The sequence below is a fragment of the Trachinotus anak genome, unplaced genomic scaffold (assembly GCF_046630095.1).
Source record: "Trachinotus anak isolate AG129_WGS33_773 ecotype Australia unplaced genomic scaffold, CSIRO_AGI_Tana_v1 ptg000009l, whole genome shotgun sequence".
In the NCBI taxonomy this organism is placed as follows: domain Eukaryota; kingdom Metazoa; phylum Chordata; class Actinopteri; order Carangiformes; family Carangidae; genus Trachinotus; species Trachinotus anak.
Window position 1 is genome coordinate 1,815,731 of NW_027273860.1, and position 25,189 is coordinate 1,840,919.

Genomic DNA, 25,189 nt, shown 5'->3' on the forward strand with positions numbered 1-25,189 from the left:
GCTCTGTGAGCCTCTGGAAGTGTTTTAATGTGAAACATCTGTGCAGGAAGTGCTTTGTTTAAATGACAGTATCTTAACCGTGATTAAAAAAGACAGCAAAGTAGAAGAATTTGGAATTGATAAATGGAAGAAAACTGTGCTGAGGAATTAGCGTTGTAGAAATTTATGTTATCCTAAATTTAACAACAGCTAAACACAGGAGGTTTTGAGTTTTGAGTTTACAAATTTAATTACTAATGAAAACCTCTTACTAAATAATGATAAACAATACTTAAATGGAGGGAAATAAGGATTGAAGGTCTGCGTCTAATAAAAGCATATTTCAAAATAAAGGCCTGGAAAATGGACTGACGATTGAAAAATGAAACCTCTTCTTTTTAGAACCCGCTGCAGGGCTTCTTCTTCGACCTGGTTGGAAAACAGGCGTTCGACATCATCATCATGGTGCTGATCCTCCTCAACATGATCACCATGATGGTGGAGACGGATGAGCAGCCACCTCAGATGGAGTACATCCTGAACAAAGTCAACCTAGCCTTCATCATTGTCTTCACCACCGAGTGCCTCATCAAGATCGTGGCACTGCGATGCTACTTCTTCACCGTCGGCTGGAACATCTTCGACTTCGTGGTCGTCATCCTCTCCATCGTCGGTGAGTTGAACCTTGTTCCTGTGGAAAACACGAACGTTGAGGAACTAACACAAACAACGTTTCCTTAACCAATAGAATTTTTGAGTCGATTCAGTTGATCTTTGGAAAGTTTTCAAGTTTTCAAATTTAAAACCAAAATTACTCAAATTGAAGTTAAATTAAAACAGGAGTGAAATTTAATTAATACTGTTAAAATTAACTGTTTAAAAATAATACTGTATATCAGCAGATAAGGATGAGTGGGACATTTTACTGTGATAATTCTCAAGTTACCATATCTGTGTGATTCCTGCACTGCAGCTTGTTGGAACTTGTTGATCAATATCACAGCAAAATTGATTATATATATGTGTGGTAAGCAAATATCAGTTGTGCACATATCAGATATGTACGCCATGTGTGCACACATGAAAGTGTGTGTGAGTGTTTGAGCCATCAGCTGTGGCAGCAGGAAGCAATGTACTGTAATGTCTGCCTGACAGTTATCTGTCAACAAAGTGACCACCTGGTTGGCCTTGATGTTTACCCTGCACCAAGGTCCTCTATGGTCATATACAGTACCGCACGCACGCACGCACGCGCGCGCACACACACACACACACACACACACACACACACACACACACACACACACACACACACACACACACACACACACACACACACACACACACACACCAGTCTACAGAGGCAGCACAGACCAACCTAAACAGGTAATTTAGCGATCAGTGCTCATATTTCGTGTGCCGCTCCTCCTGTTAGCTTGACAAGATTGTGTGTGTGTGTAATTATGTGTGTGTCTGTATGTGTGTGTCTGTGTGTGTGTGGGTGTGTGCGCGCTCAGACAAGCGTGCCTGGGGGAGGTGAAGGTAACAGCAGCAATCAGAGCTGCCAGAGGGCGGTCCCCAGAGACAAATCAAACATGATTGACCTGTTACATCAGCTGGTCCTTTTGTGTGTGTGTGTGTGTGTGTGTGTGTGAGACGGAGATGTTTGGCTGGGGGGGTAGTTGAGTTGATGTATGATGTGATGGTGACTCCTTCTCAACTCCCCCCTGCTCATCCCTTCCATCACCTATAACTCAACACAGGGAGACGGATGAAAGATAGAAGTGTATGTGTGTGTATGGGGAGGGCTGGGGGGGCCGGGGGGGCCCGGGGTGGGGGGAGTGATGACAGGCCAGCTCCTATTTGAGTTTATCATTCCAGGATAACAAGGAAAAGAGTGTTTGACTTGCTGTGAGGGAGGTAAAGCCAGCTCAGCCCTCCAAAACCAATTACTCACATTGTAATCACAGCAGACCTGCCACATAAAGACAGTAATATCCAGACCGAGAGCTTTTAGATGATGTAACTCACAGAAATGTCCTGAAATAACAGAAAATCTTGGTCGAGTAATTGTCTTTGGCTAATGAATCTTAGGTGATATAACTGAAAAAATAAAGTATATATAACCTACATCTTTTTCTTTCGATCTGTGTTTCAGGTATCGTGCTGGCTGACATCATTGAGAAGTACTTTGTGTCACCGACCCTCTTCCGAGTGATCCGATTGGCCCGTATTGGACGCATTCTGCGTCTCATCAGAGGTGCCAAGGGCATCCGGACGTTATTGTTTGCCCTCATGATGTCCCTTCCTGCTCTCTTCAACATCGGGCTCCTCCTCTTCCTGGTCATGTTCATCTACGCCATCTTCGGCATGGCCAACTTCGCCTATGTGAAACGGCAGGCGGGGATCGACGACATGTTTAACTTTGAGACGTTTGGGAACAGTATGATCTGCTTGTTCCAGATCACCACCTCTGCCGGGTGGGACAGCCTGCTCAGCCCCATCCTCAACAACTCTCCCGAGGAGTGCAATCCCAACATCCCCCACACCGGCACCACAGTCAGGGGGAACTGTGGGAACCCGTCCGTGGGCATCACCTTCTTCGTCACTTACATCATCATCTCCTTCCTCATCGTGGTGAACATGTACATCGCCATCATCCTGGAGAACTTCAGCGTGGCCACGGAGGAGAGCACTGAGCCACTGAGCGAGGACGACTTTGAGATGTTCTATGAGGTTTGGGAGAAATTTGATCCAGAGGCCACGCAGTTCATCGAGTACGCCAAGCTGTCGGACTTTGCCGACTCCCTGTCGGAGCCGCTGCGCATCGCCAAGCCCAACAAGATCAAGCTGATCTCCATGGACTTGCCCATGGTCAGTGGGGACAAGATCCACTGCCTGGACATCCTCTTTGCCTTCACCAAGCGAGTCCTAGGCGAGTCAGGTGAGATGGACGCCCTTAAGCAGCAGATGGAGGAGAAGTTCATGATGGCTAACCCATCCAAGATCTCCTACGAGCCGATCACAACAACTCTGAGGCGCAAACAGGAAGAGGTCTCTGCCACAGTGATCCAGAGGTGCTACCGGAGACACTTGGTCAGGCGGCAGATGAAGGCTGCCTCCTACTTGTATCGCCAGATCACCACACCTCGGCATGCAGGGGATGACGGTGAGGAAGGTGGCGAGGGAATATTCGGACAAGATGCACCTGAGAAAGAAGGACTGATCGCCGCCATGATGAGGGAAAACTATGGCTCCAGTTTGTTAGGGATGGAGCGCTCAGAGACAATTTCATCCACCTCATCTCCACCGTCTTATGACAGCGTGACGCGAGCCACATCAGAGATCTTTCATCCGCTTGCTGTCCACACTGAAACAGTCATCGTTGACACTGCAGGCAGCGAACAGTCGTCATCAGAGGTCGACCCTGACAGACAGCAGGAAACAGTACCATAGCAGGAACCGAAAAGCAAAAAATTAACGAATGAGGATTTTCTCGTTTTGGGTTAAGCCTGTTTGTTCTTTTGTTTACTGAATGTACCCTAGCTGAGGAAACTGAGGAGGCACCAGATGGAAGCTATGAGCGAGACACTGCAGGAGTCATTGAGTGAAAGAGCAAACCAAGTGGAATATTTACTACCTTTAATGCTATTTCCTGTTCCCCGTGGAGATTCCTGGACTCAACTCAACAGCACTGTTGGAGTTTCTTAAAGGGAAGCAGAAAACCTGCAGAGACAGAGAGGGAAACCCTGTCTGTCAAGTCAACTCTGCCTTTGCTTGAGTTAAAGACAGAAGCGTAGAGAAGAAGCACCTCTGGATCCCTTCGACTAGAGCCGAGAGTTCAGAACACTGACTGACCTTCGACCTCAGCTACAGAGGTTCAGAGGGGTCAGAACAATTATATCACAGATGTATCCATCATTTATTGGCCTGGGGGGGGTGTGTGCCTTCCCACAGATGATCAATATTCTCAGAGTACGCCTGGCTGTAAGAGTAACGGTATTCCCGGCGGTGTTTGTTGACACATTAACAGTCGACGGCTTTCTGACTGACTGAGACTCGAGAGAGGAGGGAAAATAATGACAACGTGATTTAAAAAAATGTTTTCGTAGTAAAAGTATAACTTTGTTGATGTTACCAGTCTTTTAATAGCGGTACGATTATTACTATTTTTTATATTTTTTAGAGTAAGTTGAAGAAAAAAAACAAGCAGTCTCTCTCTTTCGACTTTGAAGTGGCACTGGCTATGGAAAAGTGGCTAAACTACCACGGTGTAATAGATGAGAGGAGAGAGTGCAGTCAGGAAAAAAAAATCTCAAAAACCTGAAAAGCAACTTCATCTGTTTTTGTTGGCAGTTTTGCACTTTTGAGTTTACATGTGCTGTCACTTTAGCACACCTGGGCAAAGTCACATTGAGGAAGGGATCCGGGATCTACTTATTTTGACATAACACCAAAAACTGATACAAGTGCACAATGAGATTTTCTACTTGGTCCCAGACTCTTCCAGCATGTGTTTTGCCCTGGTGGTGAACATCCTCGTGTCCATCAGTTCTTCGGCCGGTGGGTGATTTGTCTAAAAGTCCAGATTTAAAGTAACTTCTCCAGCTTCCGTTTGCTTCACGAACAAACTTGAACAAAAGACTCGTACATGAGGAGAAAATCGGTTGTTACTGGCTTGTAATCAAGGCTGATAGATCTTTGATTGATCAAGTTTGATTTGGCAAGAACTCAGTGTTAAAATATTTTGTGAATTAAATCTAATGAGAAAGAAAAACCTCTTTCAGAATTATATATAAAAAAAAACTATCAAGTAAATTTATTCTTATTCAAAATCTAAACCAAGACAATTTAGCAATTTCATTAAACTTTCATATCATAATAATCTGACAGCCTTAACATTCAGGTTAATTTTACTTTTCTTAAAGCAGGATAAATATTGTTTAGTGTAGTGAAAGGTTCAGACTACAGGTCAAACTATGTAAACTCACAAAAACATGTTTAAGCGTGTAACAAACCACAAACTGAACAAAGACATATATTCATGCAGAACTCCTGTGTGGTCCTGTAGGAATCACTTACATTTACTTGTTAGGCTTTTGCAAGGTCATGAATAATGTTTTTTTTCTCTATCAGGGGATTTAATGTCACTGTACGAACTACATGCATTGGCAACCTTTTTGACAAATCACCCACTGTCATCAACTTTCCGTCTGGTCTGAGTTCGGCTCGGCAAACACAAGATCACAAACCAGATTCTCGAGGCTAAACAGGTTTGAGGTCTTTGTGGTGCGGACCAGCCCAGACCAGAGTGCGACAATCAACTCAGCACATCAGCATCAGGATTTTACCCCTTTTAGTGTTCTGAAAAGCTCACGCTGCTCTTCCTGATTTGGCATTTGATCTATCGTCAGTATCCTGGAAAAACCTCATCTTCAAAACAACTGGAAAATAAGCACAGCAGCTGATTATCAGTGTCAGTCCACTGCTGAATAGTTGTGTCTCAGCTCATCGATCAGATCGTTTCCTGTTTTCAGTTAGATTTAAATTCCAAACTTTGACAGGAATCAGAACCAATTCTTTTCAACAACAGGACACTTTGCCAAATGACTCATTTGTTATTGTGCTTTTGCTGCAGCGACAAAACTGAACCATGTTCCCACCACACTGCTGCTTCTCTCTCTCCAGTCTCTCCAGTTTGAAACAGAAGTATTCTGTCTGCAACATTTCAGACTAATGACCTCTTTCTTACTGTCAACAAACTCCATGAAAAGACCAAAAAAAACCAACAGAGTGTTAGTTGATCTTTAAGATCATTGGTTCCTACTGAAGACGTAAATTTTTATTAAAAACACCTCACGTATTTGTGGATTCATTACTATGAAAAAGGCCCAGTAATTTCCCCAAACAGCTGCTCACTGTAGGTTTTAATAAAAAAAACTGGAGGAAGTGGTTCATTAGTTGGCGACTATTTTCAGCGGTGGATTAATCCATATTTGTGGCAGCTGGACGGTGTGCGTGGGATTGAATCAAAATAAACTTTAGTAGTTATATCAGGATGGTAAACACACAATACTTGTTAGCAGACATTAAGTGTAGGTTTTGGTCTTTCAAGGGATTTGTTGACAATAAGAAAAATATAGAATATCACCCGATGGATCCTTTAAATGTTAGACCAAAGTCATAGTTACATTGGCCCTGGATAACTGTAAATGTACCACTGACACTCATGACAACAGTCAAACAGTTTGCAGGGTTGATCTGTGTTTGAAGAATCTACAGACAGCCTGCAGCAGGTTTTTCCAGAACACTGATGTGACCATGCTATAAGCTTTTCTGCTTCCTGTTCCTGCTGAATGATATGAAGAGTTTCATTTTAAAAACATGGGAAAATAAACCAGCAAATTCGGATTGGCTGATTCATATTTGGAGGCTGTTTTCTAATTTAGTTCCTTCATTAAAAAAATGAAACAGATGCAGTGTTTCAACATTTTGCAGCAGCGGCCCAAGCCGCAAAATGAATGCTGCCGCTGTAATGTCATGAAGTCACACAACTCTGCAGAGGGCTTTTAATTTGAAGCTAGAGATACAGGAAGTGGAAAATTTATATTCAGCACATTACCGAGAGATTTTAGAGAACTTCTCTAATTTTTCCCCGAGAGTTTGAAATGAAACTCTTCAAATCTAAACACTGCTTTATTTATTTATTTATTTATTTATTTATTGACTTTGTTTTCTGGTTGATTGTTTTCTGGTTGATTGCTTCATTTTATCTAAGATTTTTTTTTTTTTTTGCACGTTTTAGCTGCGCCCTGAGGAGAAGCAGAGGCCGAGCGACACAGCTCTTTATCTATTTTGCACAGAGAAACAAAAAAAACAAACCGCGTCTAGCAATAACGGTTTGCCGATACCTTTTAAGTGAATTCTTAGGTAACACCTGACTTCACAGGAGCTTTTTTTCACTGTGTGAATCTGTGGATTAATTGGGGAAACACCATAAATACACAATAACACTTGGAGCATTTGGGGAAATCTGATAAATCCTGGTTTCCCTGATGCAGCACAGACAGTGTTATTGTGGATTTACAGACGCGCAGGTGAATACACTGGCATGAAGCTGGTGTGAAGCAGCGTTACCGCTTGTTTTTATTAAGATGAAGTGTCAAAGTGTGTGTGTACAGCATTCGTTCAGTCTGCTTCGATATCAATATTTCGAACAACCTCTCTCTCTCTCCGTCTCTGTTGTCGTGGTCACCCGAGGGATCTTTACTAAATGCTTTACTAGACTAATTTAAAAATGGAAAAAGGAAAAAAAAATATTTTACTGGCACCGTCTGGACTCTATTTCTACTAGATTCTATTGAGAATAGATGACCATATAAACTAGGTAAATACTTAAGACACTGCTGAACTCTGCTGCGAGGCGTATTTCAGGATGCAGTTGTGCTGAAGGGCTGTTTTCAGTAGCAATAGACCCAGAGTGTGCCTGCTACATATGAACCCCAACACTCCAAGCCATGCTTTCCCACTGATTGATTGATTGATTGATTGATTGATTGATTGATTGATTGATTGATTGATTGATGGACTGGGTGATTATTTGGGTTGACTGATTAGTGAATTGATTCTTATGCTTTTTGATAATGGACGAGGTTCACGGTCCCCCACCACCCCCCTCCGTCACCTGTGACTCTTCCTCATCAGTTGTAGAACAAATGGTGCAGCGAGCTGATTGGCCGATGACATAAAGGTTCAGATTCACGAATGTCTGCAGAAAAAAAAAGTGCATTTTATCACTAAAATGAATGAATCAGAAAACCACGCTGGTCCATTAATGCAAGATATGAAACTGAATCATTCAGAAAAGTAAACGCTGCTTTCAGATCCAACTCCTGAGGTTGTGTTTTCAACGCAGGGGATGCAGTCAAATAGAATAATAAAATCCACTCTGCATTCACTGTTGCAGGTCAGCTGTTGCAACACTGCACTGCTGACCAAACTGTTCCTGATTTAAAATCAATATCTTGCTAATTTTATGAGAAAAATAAACAGATAACATGTTTTGGAATCATAAACACCAGTAAATTGAAGACAAAATGCACAAACTGTTCTCACAGTGCGACTTTAGTGAATCTGAACCTCCAGTTTGCACTGAGCACAAAAACTACAGTTGTTCATAGCAGCGAAACAAAAACCCACCTCAGCTCCGTCCCTGAACTTCACTCTGTGCTCACTGAGAGAAACTTCAAAATAACCCCCAACAAGTCTGAACAGGAAAGGAAACCTTGAGATGCAAAAGATAGAGACAAAGAATCGGTGTCACTTCCTTTCCTGTTCTGAAATGAAAAACCTTCAAAATGTGAGCAGAACTGAACTCTTACTTTGAAGGAAAACTACCACCTTCGCTCTGAGCGGTGGGTCAGTGCATGTGGTGCTAACGAGGGGTTTGGAAGAGTCCACATTAAGGTCGGAGGGGGGTGTTAAAGCACGAACTGAGACTGAGAATCTCTGCTCCTTTTTGCCGCCTTTTCCCTGTTTCAAAACCAAAAGCTGCTTTGTCACCTTCAAAATAAAACGACAAACATCTATGTACAAGGAGGAAATGCACAGAAAACGAGTGGCTTCATTGTTCATTATTATTACTATTGTTACTATTAACTGTGTGATTAATGCAATACAACAGTTATGTAAACAGGCAGTGAGTGATGCTGTATCTTATTTACAGTATGAGGTTAATAATAACGATGATGTTTCTAATTATTTTGTCGTCATGGATTTGGTTTTTCCAGGCATCCTCTCACTGCTTAAACCACCATCGCCCCGTTTACACCGCAACTGGTTTCACAGTGGTTGTCAAACTGGTTTTGCCAGCTCTCCGGCTTCATATCAGTTCTGCAGAAACCTCATATCTCAAGAAAGTTGCCTTTTTCAGGAACGGAGGAGGGAATAAGTTGAGTATTTCCCTTCCTGAGTCTTTTCTCTTCTGCCGAAATCAGGAAAATTTCTCTTGTCGTTAAAACGTGGCTGCTGACAGTCCATCACAAATACATCGAGCTGGATAATATAAATCACCAAGTTGGAGATACGAGGTTTCTTGACACAAGCAGTTTTAAAGCGTTCTTGCTGGAAAAGGTCGAGTAGATCCACGTCACAGACGAGGGGGTGAAAACTTTGTAACTCCAGAGATTTTACAAAAGAAGGATCAGGAAAAATGAAGAAAGACAAAGAAAAATGTCGGTTGTTTTAAATGATTTACAACAATATAGTGAAAAGAACTAATCAAAGTCCAAATCTGAGGGGGTTTCTCACCATTAATGAGTTGGTAAAATTTTTAGATGTATCATTGTTTCCATATTTTTTTAATAATAATTCAATTTCAAAAATATCAAAAAACGAGAGACAAACACAACAAGTTACAAGGTTTTCCTCTGACCTCAGTGACACTTTCGCTCTGCAACCGTTGGCGAAAACTGTCGCCGGTGAAACCTCGGTGTAAAGGAGGCGACAGCCGTGCCTCAGTGACCCCACCCTGGTGTTTTAGAGACAATAATAATAATTACGATGATTATAATATGAATATATATATAAATATATATATACTTTTTAGTACTTTGAGTTGAAATACTTTTTAGTATTTTGCAAATACATGTCTCTGTATATAAAACAAAAGCCTCCTGTAATAAACCAGAAAAAAAATTTAATACTGAATCTATTGTGATGGTTTTATTCTGTTGTATCTGTGTGTCTGTTCACTGTGAATGTTTTTGTATGTCCAGTATGTGAGTGTGCATTTATTCTGACGACAAAAAGGTTGAAGCTCCATATTTTACTCTTCTTCTGTGTTTTATCTGAAGTGTTGATCTCCATCAGGACATATATCTGTGATTTTAAGAACCAAAAACCATCTCAGTGCAGTTTTACATCTCCTCTCTCAGGCTTCTCTCTGCAGCTCTAGTCACAACAGGTCAGTCAGCCAATCAGAGGAGAGGATCTGAGCCTCTCTTCTGATTGGCTGACTGTTGATCCAAGTCAACTAGGTAAGTGGAGTGATCTAATAAAAATATAGCAGATTTCAGGTAAACACTTAGAGAAACCAAATCCTGCAAGGTTGGATTGTGGGTCCAGGTGGGCGGGGCTTGGGGTGTGGCTGAGGGTGGTGACTGCTTTGTTGTGACATCACAAAGTTCCAGAAGTCCTGATGGCTGGTTTTAAGGCTCAGTGTCTGAATACAGGCTGTGTGCATTTCTCTGTGGACTGAGGCTTTGATACTTTCACAGTATTAATATAGAACCTAGACCTGCTTTATAATCACAAACACATGGACATCTACCTTTATAAACAGAATACAGAACCTTTAAAAACAGCAGCCATGTTATGTAATGGCATTTTTCCATGAATATCATCTTTGACGCTGAAATTTCTGGAGAAATATGGAGTATGTCCTTTTTCTCCCCATCTATCTTTTGGCCCTCAGTGCTCACTAAGCTTTTCAAAAATGGTCTTCAGTGTGGATGAATCTTAAAGCAACAGCTTGGTGCTTTAGTGTAAACGGGAAAAACTGGAGAGGTTTTGCAGAAATATAATTTGTGCTCAGGCTCCAACCTCATGTCTTCCTGAGTTAGACGAGCGGCGTCCAACTACAGCTGTTATCATGAACCTGTTTTTATGATGACTTGGTCAAGTCTTCAAGCTGCTTCACATTCTGAACACTTTGTGTCATAGAGTTCGTTTTTTTCAGGTTTTTTCAGGTCTATGGCGTTCGGTATCTCTCACGGCATGCTGGGTAGGATTCGGCCCCGCAGCAGATCGTGTCTGCGGCCGTCGCTCTGTGGTTTCCTCCCTCCAGCTCACACTTGGCGTGGGATTGCCTCGACGCATCACGCTCCCTCACGCTGCCTGTCTGTGTCAGGAAGCTGAACTCATGACGTAATGCTGTCTGTGTGTGTGTGTGTGTGTGTGTGTGTGTGTGTGTGTGTGTGTGTGTGTGTGTGTCAGAGTAGATTGAGGATGACACTTGAAGCTGCTCTCCTCCTCCTTCTCCTGCTGCTGCTGCTGCTGCTAATTTACAGGATAAATCTGCTGATATTTGTTTTTTATCTCATTGTCACCAAATCTCATGAATCAATAAAATCATTAGAACTTCACCAGACGTTTTCTTTAAGGTGAGTTTTTATTAGTTTAAAAGATTTTTTTAAACTTTATGAATTTTTGTAGTTTCACATCCTTTTTCCTACTTTTCTCCTTTTAATTTAAAATTCTTTTTTTTTGGTTGTGATTTATTTGATTTATAAGAAAAATCAAGTGTTTTTCTTTTCTTGTCCTCCTCATCAAAGCAAACTGACTGACAGCTGTAGTTTTATCTCCTGTGACATCCTGACGGTTGGACTGCATGATACATTTTTTTATTATTATTAATTGTTATTCTATAAAATGTCTGTCACCACGGTGAAATGTTTTACTCCGACCACCTAATTTATTTCATTTTCACTGATATAATAAAGTAATAAGCAGAAAATCCTTCTGAAGCGATTAAGACTGAAACAATTAATCAATATTATTTATTTTCTGTTAATCAATTGATCAATGAACTCATAGTTTCAGCTGTATTGATGTGACACACACTGAACATACACAGGGACACAGACACACTGTCCTCTCCGAACTGCCTTGTTGCCCTCGAGCAAGGCTCTGAACTGAAAGAGGAAAAGACTGTTGACTTGTTTACTTGGTTATGTAACCGTCTCTGGACACACACACACACACACACACACACACACACACACACACACACACACACACACACACACAGTGGCAGAGTTCCTCAGCATATGTTAAATGGAGCTTCCCCATCTGTCGTCCTGCCAACACTGTGCCTCTTAAAGAAAAAGCTCACGTTGATACGGTAACAATTACAACAACCACTTCATTAGGCCTCAGTTTTCTGATTTGATCGGTTTTACAGAAACTGGTTGTTGTTGTTTTAGTTGTTTTTCAGTGACTCTGATTCACAGAGTAAAAACGTGCTGAACGGCTCTTTGATGCCTGGGAACGTCGAGTCCCGCTGGGGAATAATTTTACATTTAAAACTAAATAGAACCCAAGTTTTCAGACTGGAGCAGAATCTGTAGGAATTACGTGGATTCTGCAGACATTTATGTCCAATGTCAACGTGCTAAAGCGAGTGAGGTCAGAATCGATGGACATCAGAGTCCGGGTCTCCGTCGATTCTGGTTCTGCCAGTCTGGTCTGGTCTGGTCTGGTTCTGCCGGTCTGATTCTGCCGGTCTTGTCTGGTTCTGCCGGTCTGGTCTGGTCTGGTCTGGTTCTGCCGGTCTGGTCTGGTTCTGCCGGTCTGGTCTGGTCTGGTCTGGTTCTGCCGGTCTGGTCTGGTTCTGCCAGTCTGGTCTGGTCTGGTCTGGTTCTGCCGGTCTGGTTCTGCCGGTCTGGTCTGGTTCTGCCGGTCTGGTCTGGTCTGGTCTGGTTCTGCCGGTCTGGTCTGGTTCTGCCAGTCTGGTCTGGTCTGGTCTGGTTCTGCCGGTCTGGTTCTGCCGGTCTGGTCTGGTTCTGCCAGTCTGGTTCTGCCGGTCTGGTTCTGCCGGTCTGGTTCTGCCAGTCTGGTCTGGTCTGGTCTGGTTCTGCCGGTCTGGTTCTGCCGGTCTGGTCTGGTTCTGCCGGTCTGGTTCTGCCGGTCTGGTTCTGCCGGTCTGGTCTGGTTCTGCTGGTCTGGTCTGGTTCTGCCGGTCTGGTCTGGTCTGGTCTGGTCTGGTGTAGGAGCTTAAACTGATGTGATTTCTGCTGAAGCGACCAGGTTCTGGTTAATTGAAAAGAAACCTACATTAGCAACCTGTGGCCACGGTGTCCCAGCGTTTATTAATTATTAACTGACCTGATTTTAAATGTAATCCAAGGTTTTGCAGAGTCAGGATTTATTTTTATTTCTACTCCTATTTATTTTTGTAATGATGAGGCACAGGGAAACATCTGTCTGGGACCAAACTGTCCCCAGGCCAAGCTCAACTGCAACCAGACACATGACAGTGATTTTATTTTCTCAAAGAGAACATCACCTTTCTGAGTCTTATTTATGTAACAAAAGACACATTACTTTAATTTTTTGTAACAATTTTCACTGATATTTAAAAAAAGAATAAAACAGTTGAAAGCTATTCTCTTCCTGGTTTTGTGTTGTGGTTGTTTCCGGCTGCAGGAAGACACCGACCATCTCAGTTTACACTCGTCAACATCTGAAAACGCAGCACTGAGCCTCTGACTCTGCACCGGTCGGATTAAAATAACAACAACAACACTGAAGGTGAAACTACTGATGCACACAGCTGGAGATTTTACTGATGAACACCCAGATAACAAAGTGGGATCTGCTGACAACCCTGAGACACACACACACACGCACTTCACCTTGCACAGGGTCAGTCCCTCCTGTGGGACTGTGGGTGTTATCCCTCCCAGTGGGGCTGTACTGAGCGCGCCCAGAACAACTGAGGGCTTAAAAGCAACAGATTGACTGGTGTTTTTGTGTGTGTGTGTGTGTGTTTGTGTGTGTGTGTGTGTGTGCATCTCTCCCTGTGGTGTAGTCAACTTTTAAAACAAAGTGACAGGTGTCAGCTCAGGTCAGCTGTGTGTGTGTGTGTGTGTGTGTCTGTCTATGTGTATAACTGTGTGTTCATTGGAGAATTGCAGCTACACTGAATTAGTGATATTACTAATTAAATAAAAGCAAATATTGATTGAATAATCTGCTGTTACTGATCAATGTAAACTGATCACTGATCGATCGTTGATTCGTTACTGAGGTTTCAGCCTGATTCAACCTGAACTTTCTACTCTGCTCACAAAACCACAAACTGAGCTGAAACAATCAGTCAACTAATCAGTTGATTAACAGAAAATAATTCCACCACAATTTTGATTATTGATTCATTGTCATGGCAACAGCTTCTCTAATGTGAGTTTCTGCTTTTCTTTGTTTCCTACGACAGTAAAATTAATCTCTCTCTTATTTCTCTTCTTGTTCTTACTCATCTGTGTGTGTGTGTGTGTGTGTGTGTGTGTGTGTGTGTGTGTGTGTGTGTGTGTGTGTGTGTGTGTTCATTCTGACTGTGTCTCTCTCGGCTTGTTAGGATCAAACAGTGTCACTGGTCACACACACACACACACTGAGTGTTCTCAGGACAGTTGCTGACACAGCATAAAGGTGTGAGTCTGTATCGTCATTTGTTTCATTCTTGGTTTAGTCATGACACACACACACACACACACACACACACACACACACACTTGACCACAGTGAAGGTTGGTGCAGTTCACTCTCTGTTCTATAAACCACCTGCTTCCACCAGTTTGACTCACCAGTTTAATAGCTAAGGTCTGGGAATTTGAGGATTTTTTTTTTAAAAACTGGGCAATGACGTCCCTATATACTGTTGCATTTATATTTATTTTGTATATTCTTACATCATAATTTCAGCACATTTTGACATTTTATGTTTATATTTCTATTTTTTAATAGTTTTTATGTTTATATTTATCCTCTCTATCTTTATCTATTCCTTACCTCTGAAGTTATTCTCTATTCTTGCTGTTACACTTTCCCCAGGGGATCAATAAAGTATTTTGATTGATTAATTGATTCAGATAGATTTAGATAGATTTTAGAAATACTCACATGAGGGGTCAGGAATAAAATTAAGTCTTAATTTTTATACATTAATCATTTGAAGGAACGTTTTTTTAACCGCTCACACATTGCAAGTTGACATTTTATAGCAGAAAACGTCAGATTCCAGACTGTGCCTGGATTCAACCTGATGATTTTGTTCAGCGAATCAGCACACGGTCGTGAGGTCCGGTGACGCAGTGTGGCGGCGACTCTGTTCAGCCGGGGATGTGCTGCCTGCAAGTACTGAACGCTGCCAAATATTCAATTTTGTTGTGGAAAATTCTTTTCTATTAGATTTCATTGCATTTTATTTCTGTGCACTGCTTTGTTCTCTTGAGTCTGTGGAGAACACACCACCATGTTTTAACCCAGTTTTTGGGGATTTTTGGGGACAGCAGTTTGTAATACGACCGTGATGGAGACCAAACCAGAGCTACAAGGGGAGTGAGTGTTGGTCTTACCTTTGATCCATCAGGTGGACGCGGACCCGACTCCAGCGGGACGTCCTGAGGCTCTGAGCCGGCTGCAGGTGGAAATAAGCAGCGGTCAACCGACATATTCAACAACTTTAAAAAGGTTGTGATGTGTGAGATGTTGTGTGCTCAGCTTGTTTGCAACGAACAAACATTTAAATGAACGACTGATAAAAACAGGGAAGTCCTGTGGAAAACAAAATGTGACAAATGTTCCAACTCTGACTCTTTCTTTTACGTTTTATGTGAGAAACTGAACCAGGGAACATTTTTTTCTGTGATAAATGACTCAAACAATTATCTGAATTGTTGCTGATTGATTTTCTGTCAGATGACTGATCAATGGATTGACTAACGTTTTAAGCACCGCAAAACATTGATCGGTTAGAAATAAAATATTATACAGGCTGTACAAAGAAAATCCATCAAGTCAAAGCTTCATCTTCGTATTTCTGTTCACCTGAATTCTGAACATTTAGGACGACACATTTGATTTTTGATTTTTTTTTTCCTGTAGTTTTAATTTTAGTTTTGTGTTTCTGTGATAGTTTTAGTTTTTGCTCTGCTTTACTGTTTTGAAAGAGTCACATACTGTAAATCAGATTAAATTATTAAAGTGAGATTAAAGTATTAAAGTTTTTAAATTGTTTACCAGATCAGTAAATATTTGATGTGTGCATCAAAAATACACAAGTTAAACAAACTGAATTTGCTGACGAGACAGTTTTAAGTCTGATTTTTAAATTTATTTATAAAAATTTGATTTTTCTGATATTTTTTCCTCTTTGTAAAGCTCTGCATTAAGTTACTGTTTTGAAAAGTCACATAATGTGAATCATATTATTATTATTACAGTGTTTTCACATCGTTTCACAGATTTTAATAAGGAAACTCCTCCTGGTTGACGCGTGAGGCCAAACAACAGACGACTGCATCAAAAATAAACGAGTTAAAGTTGATGTGTGTTGACGAGTCGTCTGTCTGCAGGCCGGGCGCCGGCAGACGGCCTACTTCTCCCAAAAAAAACCTAAACTAAAAAGACAGGAAAGAAAGAGAATAGAGAGAGAAAGAAAGGAGGAATAAAAGAGAGCAAGAGTTGAATGTCAGGCCCACACTAATTGTTTCTATTTTAGAGCCGAGCTGCTTTCACACTGATTTAAGGAGAGTCGGTGTAAAAGTGACCTAAAAACAAAGCAGAGAGCCAGCTGACGCTCACTGATAACACACACACACACACACACACACACACACACACACACACACACACACACACACACACACACACACACACACACACACATTTTGTGACGCACTTCAACTGAAATCCTGATTTTCTTTTGTATTAATCATCTAAAATCATTATTATCTTTTTTTTAATAACAGCAAAATATTAATAAAACAGACGAGGAAGGAAAAGACCAGAACAGAAACAAGCGAATCAGAGAAGAGAGGAAGGAGAGACAAGAAGGAACGAGGAGACAGAGGAAAAGAAACAAAGAAGGCAGGAAAAGAAGGAGGGAAGAAGAGGAGGAGGAGTTTCCAAAAGAAGGAAAGAAGGAGAGGAAGAAATAAAGGGAAGGAGAGCGGAGGTTACTGACCAGGAGGCTGATGTTCCTGTGGAGCTCCACCTCCTCCTGCTGGAGGACAGAGGAGCTGCAAGAGAAGAAGAAAACTCTTCAGGCCAGAAGTTTATGAATAGACAGGGTCACACAGTTCATCTGAATAAATACTTCAGTCTTCAATATAAGAACAAAGTGTGTCATCGTGTAGGAGCCAGGACAGAAGAAACTCGACCTCCATCAGAGACGTGAGGAGGAAACAGGAGGAGGAGGAGCTTTATTTAGTTATTAATAAGAAAAACACCAGCAGACTCTGTGGAAGGAAGAACTGATCTGATCAGTCCAACACAGACAGGCTGAGGGGGGAGGACGCTCACCTGAGGCTCTGTTACCTCTGGGTGTGAAACATTTCACTTTTCTGATCTAATCAACTAGAAAAATATTCATGTTGTCGTCTGTTTCTTTCCTCAAAGCACAGAAAAACTTTTAACTGTGTTTTGTCAAGATGAAAGTATTTTTATCTCGTTCCTGGTTTTATTTGTCACATTTGATATTTTGTAATTGGAGAATGAATAAAAATGAAGCAGATGGAGGATCGTCGGTGATGAGAGAGCGTGAGGACCGAGGAGGGAGGACGATGATGAAGAGGAGGACGAAGAGAAGAAAAATAGGAGTTAGGAAAGGAAAGAAGGGAAGAGAGTGATAGAAGAGGTGCAGAGAAGAGAAAGAAAAGAGGAGAAAGGAAACAACGGGGGGTGAAGGGTGTGTTACCTGTCTCTGTTACCTGTCATTATTAAATGAAGTAATATAAGATCTTTATATTTATATGTCTACAATTAATTTAGCACGTTCCCGTAAATGAAATAAATGAAAGTAATTCTGCTTAGGAAAATACAGTCAAAATATCTTAACAAGACATTTTTCAGCTCTGAAGCTTTATTTCTTTCTTTCTTTCTATAACATCTGTGTTTTTGCTGCAGGACCAAGAACTGCAGATGTGACAGAACAATATTAACACAACACAGATGTGAAAGATTCTGCACAAACATATTTATCACGTCTCAATCTGCTTGAGGATCAAACTTTGTTGAGTCAAGTTTGTGGTGTTTGCTTCTTCTTTAGTCTAATTCCTGCCGTGTGTAAATAAAGTTTTAGTCAATAAAGTTTTTTTCACCTGCTGGAATGTAACAAACAGGTTTTATCATGTTCAGGTGATCAACTTCTGCTAGCATGTTAGCTACAGCTACAGCTAGCAGCTAGCATGTTAGCTACAGCTAGCAGCTAGCAGCTAGCATGTTAGCCACAGCTAGCAGCTAGCATGTTAGCTACAGCTAGCAGCTAGCAGCTAGCAGCTGTTCTCCCTCCGTCACAGTGAACTCACCTGTTGTCGTCATGCGTCAACACGCTAAAATCCAGGTGAGACAGAGCCGCAGGTGAGGTGACCCACCTGCAGCTAATCATTATCACTCATTTTAATACGTTTCCACCGAGGCACAGCCCAGAGGAGCCCGGGGCCCGGGGCCCGGAACACGGTCAACCTGAGCCTCACCTGAGCCTCACCTGAGCCACCTGCTGGACCGGAGTCTGGGGGGGGGGGGGGGGGGGGGGGGGGTACATGCCCTGATATTACAAAATAATTGTTAAAGATGAAAATGTTCATTTAGTCATTTTATATATATTAGCTTCAGAGGTTCAACAGAATTTCATATTTTTTTTGTTGCATAAAAACGAAACGTATTTTCAGTCCTGTGACTGTTCTCACATTTGCAGGAGGTTCCAGTAAAAGTTCTTCAATCTGTTCTGCAGCACAACCACACACACACGAAACGATCTTTATTAAAGCAGAACATCGTGATGCACGGTCACAGGTTCAGACCTCCACCAAACAGTCGCACACTCATGAGACTGGTGTGTACATGGACATTTGAATATACATACAACAGATTGTGTTGGTGAATGTTGTCACTCTCCAGGACTTTTCCACTGAAGATTTCCAGCTGTTTTAAATGTTCCACATTCACAACAGAAAAAACAGAGAAAACACTGCTGTTCTTTCTTCTGTGCTTTAAAACTTATATTTACAAAATATATATATAACAAAATATATTACGCAGTATCTGTTTAACAGATTTATAGGAGAGTTTTCCTTTGCATATTTAACATTACTGTCATGTAGCGACCTCAGGACACATTGATGATAAAATATAATGCTGCTTGTTGGCGAAGCAGATGAAGATGAAGAATGTTTGACTTTCAGAGAACAAATAAAACAGAAAATTAACATTTTTGAACCCAGAAAAATCAGAGTCTGGATTATGCAGTGAACAATAAGACAGCTGCAGACATAAACATACAGTATATACAGTATATTTACTCTCTACTCTAAATATAATGGAATATAATATAAAATAGTCATGGAATCATCAGGAATCAACCAAACTGAGCTGATTAGCACAGAAAACGGAAAAAACAGATTTGAGCCTCCTGTCACATGACGGATGAGACATTAAAGCAGGTAAAGCCTTACACCTGTCAGCCCAGACAGAGAGTACACAGTAAATGAACTGGGTCTGTGGAGCTGCGTTTAAAAGGCATCTTGTTTCAGGATATTAAAGCAAACATGAGCTTGTTTCTAAGCCTCTGTGTGTAGAATCTGGATTCATGTAGATGTGAGGATGTGTTCAAACGTTTTTCATGTGTTTTTCATTTTTAAAAAAACCCACTGTGACAGTAACGTAAGCTGATACACCAACAAGTGGTTCACTGTTTAGCATTTCATTTAGTCTCATGGCGACAGTGCTGGGCTACCACTGGAGCTCATGTTTGTGTGGAAGGATTAAAACCAGACTGACAAACACATCAGGTGTCAAATCCTCTGCAGGACATTAATGTGGCGTCAGTGTAAACACCTTCATGTGAGAACAGTCGAACTTTCACCTGTGTTGTCTGATGTTTTCACCAATAAAAAGCATATTTAACAGATGTTCACATGAAAGCTCTACACACAGGGGCTTTCAGGAACTAGAGGTTCCTAATATTCATGTTTGCAGCTTTAACTCTGACACAGGTAACTGACAGATGTGGACTCTTCTTTATGGCTTTGCTCTGTTTTCATTTCAACAGAAACATGTGAAAAGACATTAAAGAAACACAAAAGTAACCCATTAAAGTTTTACCGGCACCGAGCTGCAGCACCTCAGTTCAATTCAACTTCATAATATAAATCATAATCTACATTATCTCAAGGCTCTTTCCAGGGTAGAGACAAACTCCACAGCTCCCACAGTGTCACATCCACTGTCGCCTTTTCTCACTCACTAACATCATTTAAATGACCGGCTTTAGGACGACCTTTGACCTGCAGAAACTGCTTTATGACACAAAGGCAGAAGACGAGCGAGCAGAGCGGCGGCGTCCAGCTCCTAAAGGAGATTTTTCTCACGACTGGGCCGGAATAAACAAGATCACTTTGAATGTGAGGTCCTCCCCCCACTCTTCAGAGGATTCATCGCTCTGATTAACTCAGCAGCATCACAACCTGTGGGACACACCTCCATCATCAACGTGCAACTGAGGAACAGCACAAACTGATGTGATGTGAACAGTTGGTGGAGAACTTACTGTGCGGTTCCTGCTGGGATCTAGAAAGAGGGAACGTATCCTTTACTGCTCGTCCTCACACACACCAGCCTGAAACCAAACGTGAAGCTCAGCACAAAGCTACACACACACTTTACACACAAATCATCAGTTTTTTGACTCTTCATTCTTCTGAAGTGTTGGGTCACTGAGCTCCAGTGTTTACTAAAGATCATCATTTTACACAGAGTTCCAATCAAAAGGGAAAATAGCAAATAAACTATTATTATATTCAACTACTCAGGATAATCAGGTGATAATTCACTGTCAAAAATAAAAAGGAAACAAATAAAAAAGTGATCTCACTTTGTGACTGAAGTTTCCAAGTTGAAGTTGAAATCAATCAGCTGTTGATTGTGGGTCATCAGCAGATAAAAGGCTGTTGGGAACATCCGCCTGTTTTCACTGCAAGAGAGTTGACAGTGTGTTACTCATAAACAACAACAACTAAACGTCTCACTAAAATCAGAACTATGAGCAGGTGGATATCACCTCAGCTATAAAATGACATCTGTGTAAAGTTTGCTGACATCAGGTAGAATCTGTCGTCATAAAAGTAAAGGTGTGTTTTACTGTTTATTGCTTATGAACTGATTTTATTCTTCTGCGAGTGAGGTTGTGTTTTCACTGGTGTGCGTTTGTTAACAAAATTAAATGCAAGTTGTCAAAAGTAACACAAATTGTCGTATATTTGATCTGATTATTGGTGAATGATTAGTGGCTCAGATGTGTGAAATGTGAGCTGAAATGTGGGCTCACTCTGCAGGCAGGTGGTGGCAGCTGCAGCCTGACGGGTGGAGCCGCTCCGTGTCTCTGCAGCAGCGGGAGGCCGCAGACTCGGACGCCAGCTCCACCGCGGCGCCTCCACCCTCGCATCCATCACAGAGCCTCATCTCCTCAGAGTCTCACGCCAACGAAATACCTGAACAGTTAGTTCCACAAACATTGCTGTGGTTCAGTGGTGGAGGAAAATATAACAAAAGCCACACGAATATGTCAACAATATTTTACTGTTGAGTAGTTCAGTGTATAAAACAAAATATAGTAAAAGTATAAAGTAGCAAACAATGGAAATACCTCAAAATTGTACTTAAACATATAATATAAAGGTGGATGTCCATGTGTTTTTGATTATAAAGCAGGTCTAGGTTCTATATTAATACTGTGAAAGTATCAAAGCCTCAGTCCACAGAGAAATGCACACAGCCTGTATTCAGAAACTGAGCCTTAAAACCAGCCGTCAGGACTTCTGCAACTTTGTGATGTCACAACAAAGCAGTCACCGCCCTCAGTCACACCAAATATATCTACTTATGGAAATCAACACATCAAGTAAAACACAGAAGAGTAAAATATGGGACCTTTAAGTAAAATACTTGAATAAATATGATTGATTAATTAGACTCTGACAAACAGCCTATAAAAAGTACTGCACTGCCTTAAAGTTTGAGAGACTTGTGGGAAAGAGATTTTAAAAACGGACAAAATATTAATGTGAACACAGCAACCACATATAAGCACATGTAGGAGTAAAAACCATAGTCACAGCTTTTCAGTTTCACACAGCTGATTTATTCAAATTTCAGCCCTGTATCTTAAAAAGCATTTAAATGTCCTTTCTTCTTCCTCAAGTGAGTAAATATCATTACCTGCTTCCCTCTGCCTCCAAATGTGGATCAGTCAATAATCCCGATCTGTCAAAAACAGCCTTTTCCTTTACAGTTCGAGTTGAGGCTTGCATGTAGACGAATCCTGAAACAACACACACTGCAGATGAGAATGTGTCTGCAGCTTCAGGTTCGGTTTGTGTTCACTGTTGCCTCTGGGATCTAAAAATAAAGTCGGGACATTTATCTCCTACTCGCAGGATGTCGTCATTTATTTAACCACGCCACATTACAACACATTAACCAAGTGCAGTGAGGTTAACAGGTGAGGAATTCAAAGCATGCGCGTATGATAGTGTATCAGTGTATGATTGTTTGTCTGATGGCAGATGTCAGGTAGAAACAGAGAGCACATCTCTCTAAATCTAAAGTCCACAGGGGTGAGGACGAACGTTAATGTCCCGCAGCAGAATTCAGCTGTGAGGTTTTCAGTGGGACAAAAGTTCCCTCACTAGTTGAACTTGATGTTCTCACATATCAGGCCTCTGAGCTGTGGAGAGCTTGAGACATTTAACCACACACATCTGTGTCAACTATACAAAAACATTTAAACATTTTTATAAGTGTATATATTTGTGCATTTGAGTTTTATCTAAGCATATGTGTGTATGGAATATACATATTTCTTGCTTTATTAACATAGTTCTGTCTTCTATAAGATGGTCTCAGTCTTTTTTTTTCTATCTTGTCTTAATGACTTTTATTGTCTCAGAGGCAGAAAGTAACTAAGCACATCGACTTGCATTTACTTGCATATTTGTATTTGATGCCCTTTTATACTTCTATTCCAAAACATTTTAGTGGGAAATATTGTACTACATGTATTTGATAGGTCATCGCTAGTTACTTTAGAGATTATAATTTTTAAAAAAACCCAAAAAACGAGGTTATGAAATACAATAAATCCGTGTGTAGTTGGAGCCACATCAGAGACAGTTCCCCTCTAAACTCAGTGAGTTCAGTAGTTTAAGGCCCAAAGATGTAAAATGATCAGATGTTTCACAAGAGTAGAAAAGAGAAGAAAAGTCCAGAAACTGAAAACAGGTCTGTGAATCTGATCTTTGTTTTCTTCTCTCCCATAAAATCATCTCACAGCCCCTCACATTTACCCAGTGACCCTTTGGAAGGGCCCGACCCCTAGGTTGGGATCCATTGGACTAAACTAAGAAATAGAGAAGTTAAATTTACTTGACTGATGTGAATTGACTTTTCATGAAGGACAGAAGCTTCTTCACGTTGTTGTGTTGGTGCGTTTACTTGAGGACGTGAACCTTCGACCTCCTCTGCTCCTGTCAATCACTCTGAATGACCTCATCCTGTACAAATAAACGTTCCTTCCATTCTTCTGCTTCATCTAATTAGAAAAAACACTTCCTCATGTTTGTGCAGGTTTTGATTCATCAACATTTTATCCACTATTAACGTGAACACCAAATAGTTTCCATTCCACAGTATCTTGTACCCACTACACGCTTTACTGCATCAGTTCTTTCCAGGCGGCGCCCAGGAAACAGATCAGCAGGTTCTCATTAACGAAAGTCTCTCTCTCTCTCTCTCTCTCTCTCACTCTCTAGACTTAAACTTTATGGCCAATCGAGCTTTTTAACACTCAGCAGTACATCACTCTCTATTATCTCACCACAGGTATACATCTGTGAAAACCTAATTGTACTGTTAAAAGTACGTTTGTTCCATGTTGTGTTGCATGAGTCCGTACCTGCAGGGCACTGGCACGGCTGGATTGAGCTGCTGGCAGGCTGCTGTGCAGAACCTCCCTGTGGTAGTTTGCTGATGAAACCACGTTTAGGAACAAAACATTTATAAGCTAAATACATTTGCAGCTGTTGGCCACTTTGTCTGGTTGGTAATCCAGCCCTCGCTCCGGCCTGTCGACAAGCATTAACTCCCAAACCCACAATGTACTTACACACACAACACACCTAAACCTGAGCTTCATCAGCTCGTACCCTCTGTTGTCGTCTGGACTTCAGCTTCTCCTCCTTCAACACAAAGTGAAATCACAAGTTGTTCGTGCTCAGCATTTCATCTCCGCTCCAGTGGAAAAACTGGTTCATTGCTACTGGAAATCTTACACCAGATGACAGGTTAGTTTGTGCCAGTGCCACTCCCACAGAGCACCTGCAGAGGTAAGAAGGTCAACCTGACGAGAAGACAGCCGACAAGGAGAAGAAGAGGGGAATAATGTGCCACACACTTTTTATGACACCATTTTAATTTATTTTTTGGCATCACTTTCTAATAAGGCAAATTTTCTACAGGGTTTATGAAGCCCAACTGCAGTTTTGTACAATTATTGATGAGTTTTAAACAGGTAATAAAACATTTGTTTGACAGTCTAAATGCAAATGTTATTTTGAAATAGAAATGTGATTATTGTGATTATTGCTTTACCACACATCTTCTCTGCACACGCCAGCTCTCACGTGTTCAGTAAATAAATGTAGTTGTTTCGAAGCTCCGACTCAACACTTGACAAGTCTTACACTAGCCAAGCCTTATACTCTCCAAATGTTGACCTTTAGCAGCTAATGCTAGCCGTATAATGTTACAGGCACTGCATTATTTAGCTTGATGCTAGCCTTGTTTTCCATATGTTAACAGCTAATGCTACCAACATGTTTTCATTGTCTTCACCATTAAATTTGTGAAGACCAAACTTATCAGGTAATGTTACTGCCACTGTGTAATAAAGCTAACTGCTAGCCTTGCAATGTCCAGAGGTCAGAAGCTAAAGCTAGTCTTGTAATATTCAGAGGTTTAAACTTTAAATCAGCCACTTTTTGTTTGGTTTGAGGCAGACTGCAGATGCAGGAGTTTTTACCAGGCGTCAGGTTTTCTGTGTCACTTTCACACAATTTGATGAAACAAGTGTATTTGGGAAAATGCACCATGGGCACAAGATTAACTCAAATAAATCAGGCTGTTGTGGAGCGTTCAGGGTCCTCCTCAGTGGATGAAATTCACCCACTTCTGGTTTTGTAAACTCTCCATTTTAATTATGTACTTATTTCTGATTTGTGACATTGGCTTAAATAAATAAAAATTGTCAGATTATATTTCTGGTTTGTGTTACTTTTGTTTAAATCTCTCCAACACTCGTTATTTTAGAGTTCAATCTGTTTTTATTCTGCACCTAACAGCATTTGATTTTTTATTTGATTAGTTACTTAATACT

General features: G+C 41.2%; 2 protein-coding genes across 6 annotated transcripts in view; one reads left to right on the plus strand and one right to left on the minus strand.

Annotated features, from left to right (window-relative positions):
- The window catches only part of LOC139624942 (sodium channel protein type 5 subunit alpha-like), a 121,722-nt gene extending 112,042 nt beyond the window's left edge, over positions 1–9,680 (plus strand). For both annotated transcript variants that reach the window (XM_071484380.1, XM_071484379.1), the window contains exons 27-28: positions 382–652; positions 2,138–9,680. In XM_071484380.1, the coding sequence (XP_071340481.1) occupies positions 382–652; positions 2,138–3,435 (1,569 nt within the window). In that variant the 3' untranslated portion in view covers positions 3,436–9,680. The remainder of the gene's footprint in view (positions 1–381; positions 653–2,137) is intronic.
- On the minus strand, positions 535–23,906 carry LOC139624956 (proteoglycan 4-like). Of its 4 annotated transcripts, XM_071484432.1 has the most exons (9): positions 23,711–23,906; positions 21,976–22,078; positions 21,086–21,248; positions 20,633–20,731; positions 20,309–20,377; positions 18,069–20,225; positions 16,727–16,781; positions 15,117–15,178; positions 11,689–12,789 (listed from the first exon to the last, which is right to left on the minus strand). In XM_071484432.1, exons 6-9 carry the CDS (start codon positions 18,146–18,148, stop codon positions 12,183–12,185), a joined length of 804 nt encoding a protein of 267 aa, XP_071340533.1. In that variant the 5' UTR covers positions 18,149–20,225; positions 20,309–20,377; positions 20,633–20,731; positions 21,086–21,248; positions 21,976–22,078; positions 23,711–23,906; the 3' UTR covers positions 11,689–12,182. The 4 variants fall into 4 exon arrangements, with proteins under 4 accessions (XP_071340536.1, XP_071340533.1, XP_071340534.1 ...); XM_071484433.1 differs by lacking the exon at positions 23,711–23,906 and having other exon boundaries at positions 21,086–21,274; positions 21,976–23,678; XM_071484431.1 differs by lacking the exon at positions 23,711–23,906 and having other exon boundaries at positions 21,976–23,676.
- Between the last annotated feature and the right edge of the window lie 1,283 nt (positions 23,907–25,189).

Excerpts from the sequence above, each read along its gene's own strand:
- LOC139624956 (XM_071484432.1), bottom strand. The coding sequence starts at position 18,148 with ATGATTAGCTGCAGGTGGGTCACCTCACCTGCGGCTCTGTCTCACCTG. Across the intron at positions 15,179-16,726 it reads ACAGGAACATCAGCCTCCTG|CCGGCTCAGAGCCTCAGGAC; the intron begins GTCAGTAACCTC and ends TTCCACCTGCAG. Across the intron at positions 12,790-15,116 it reads GTCCACCTGATGGATCAAAG|AACCTGGTCGCTTCAGCAGA; the intron begins GTAAGACCAACA and ends TCAATTAACCAG.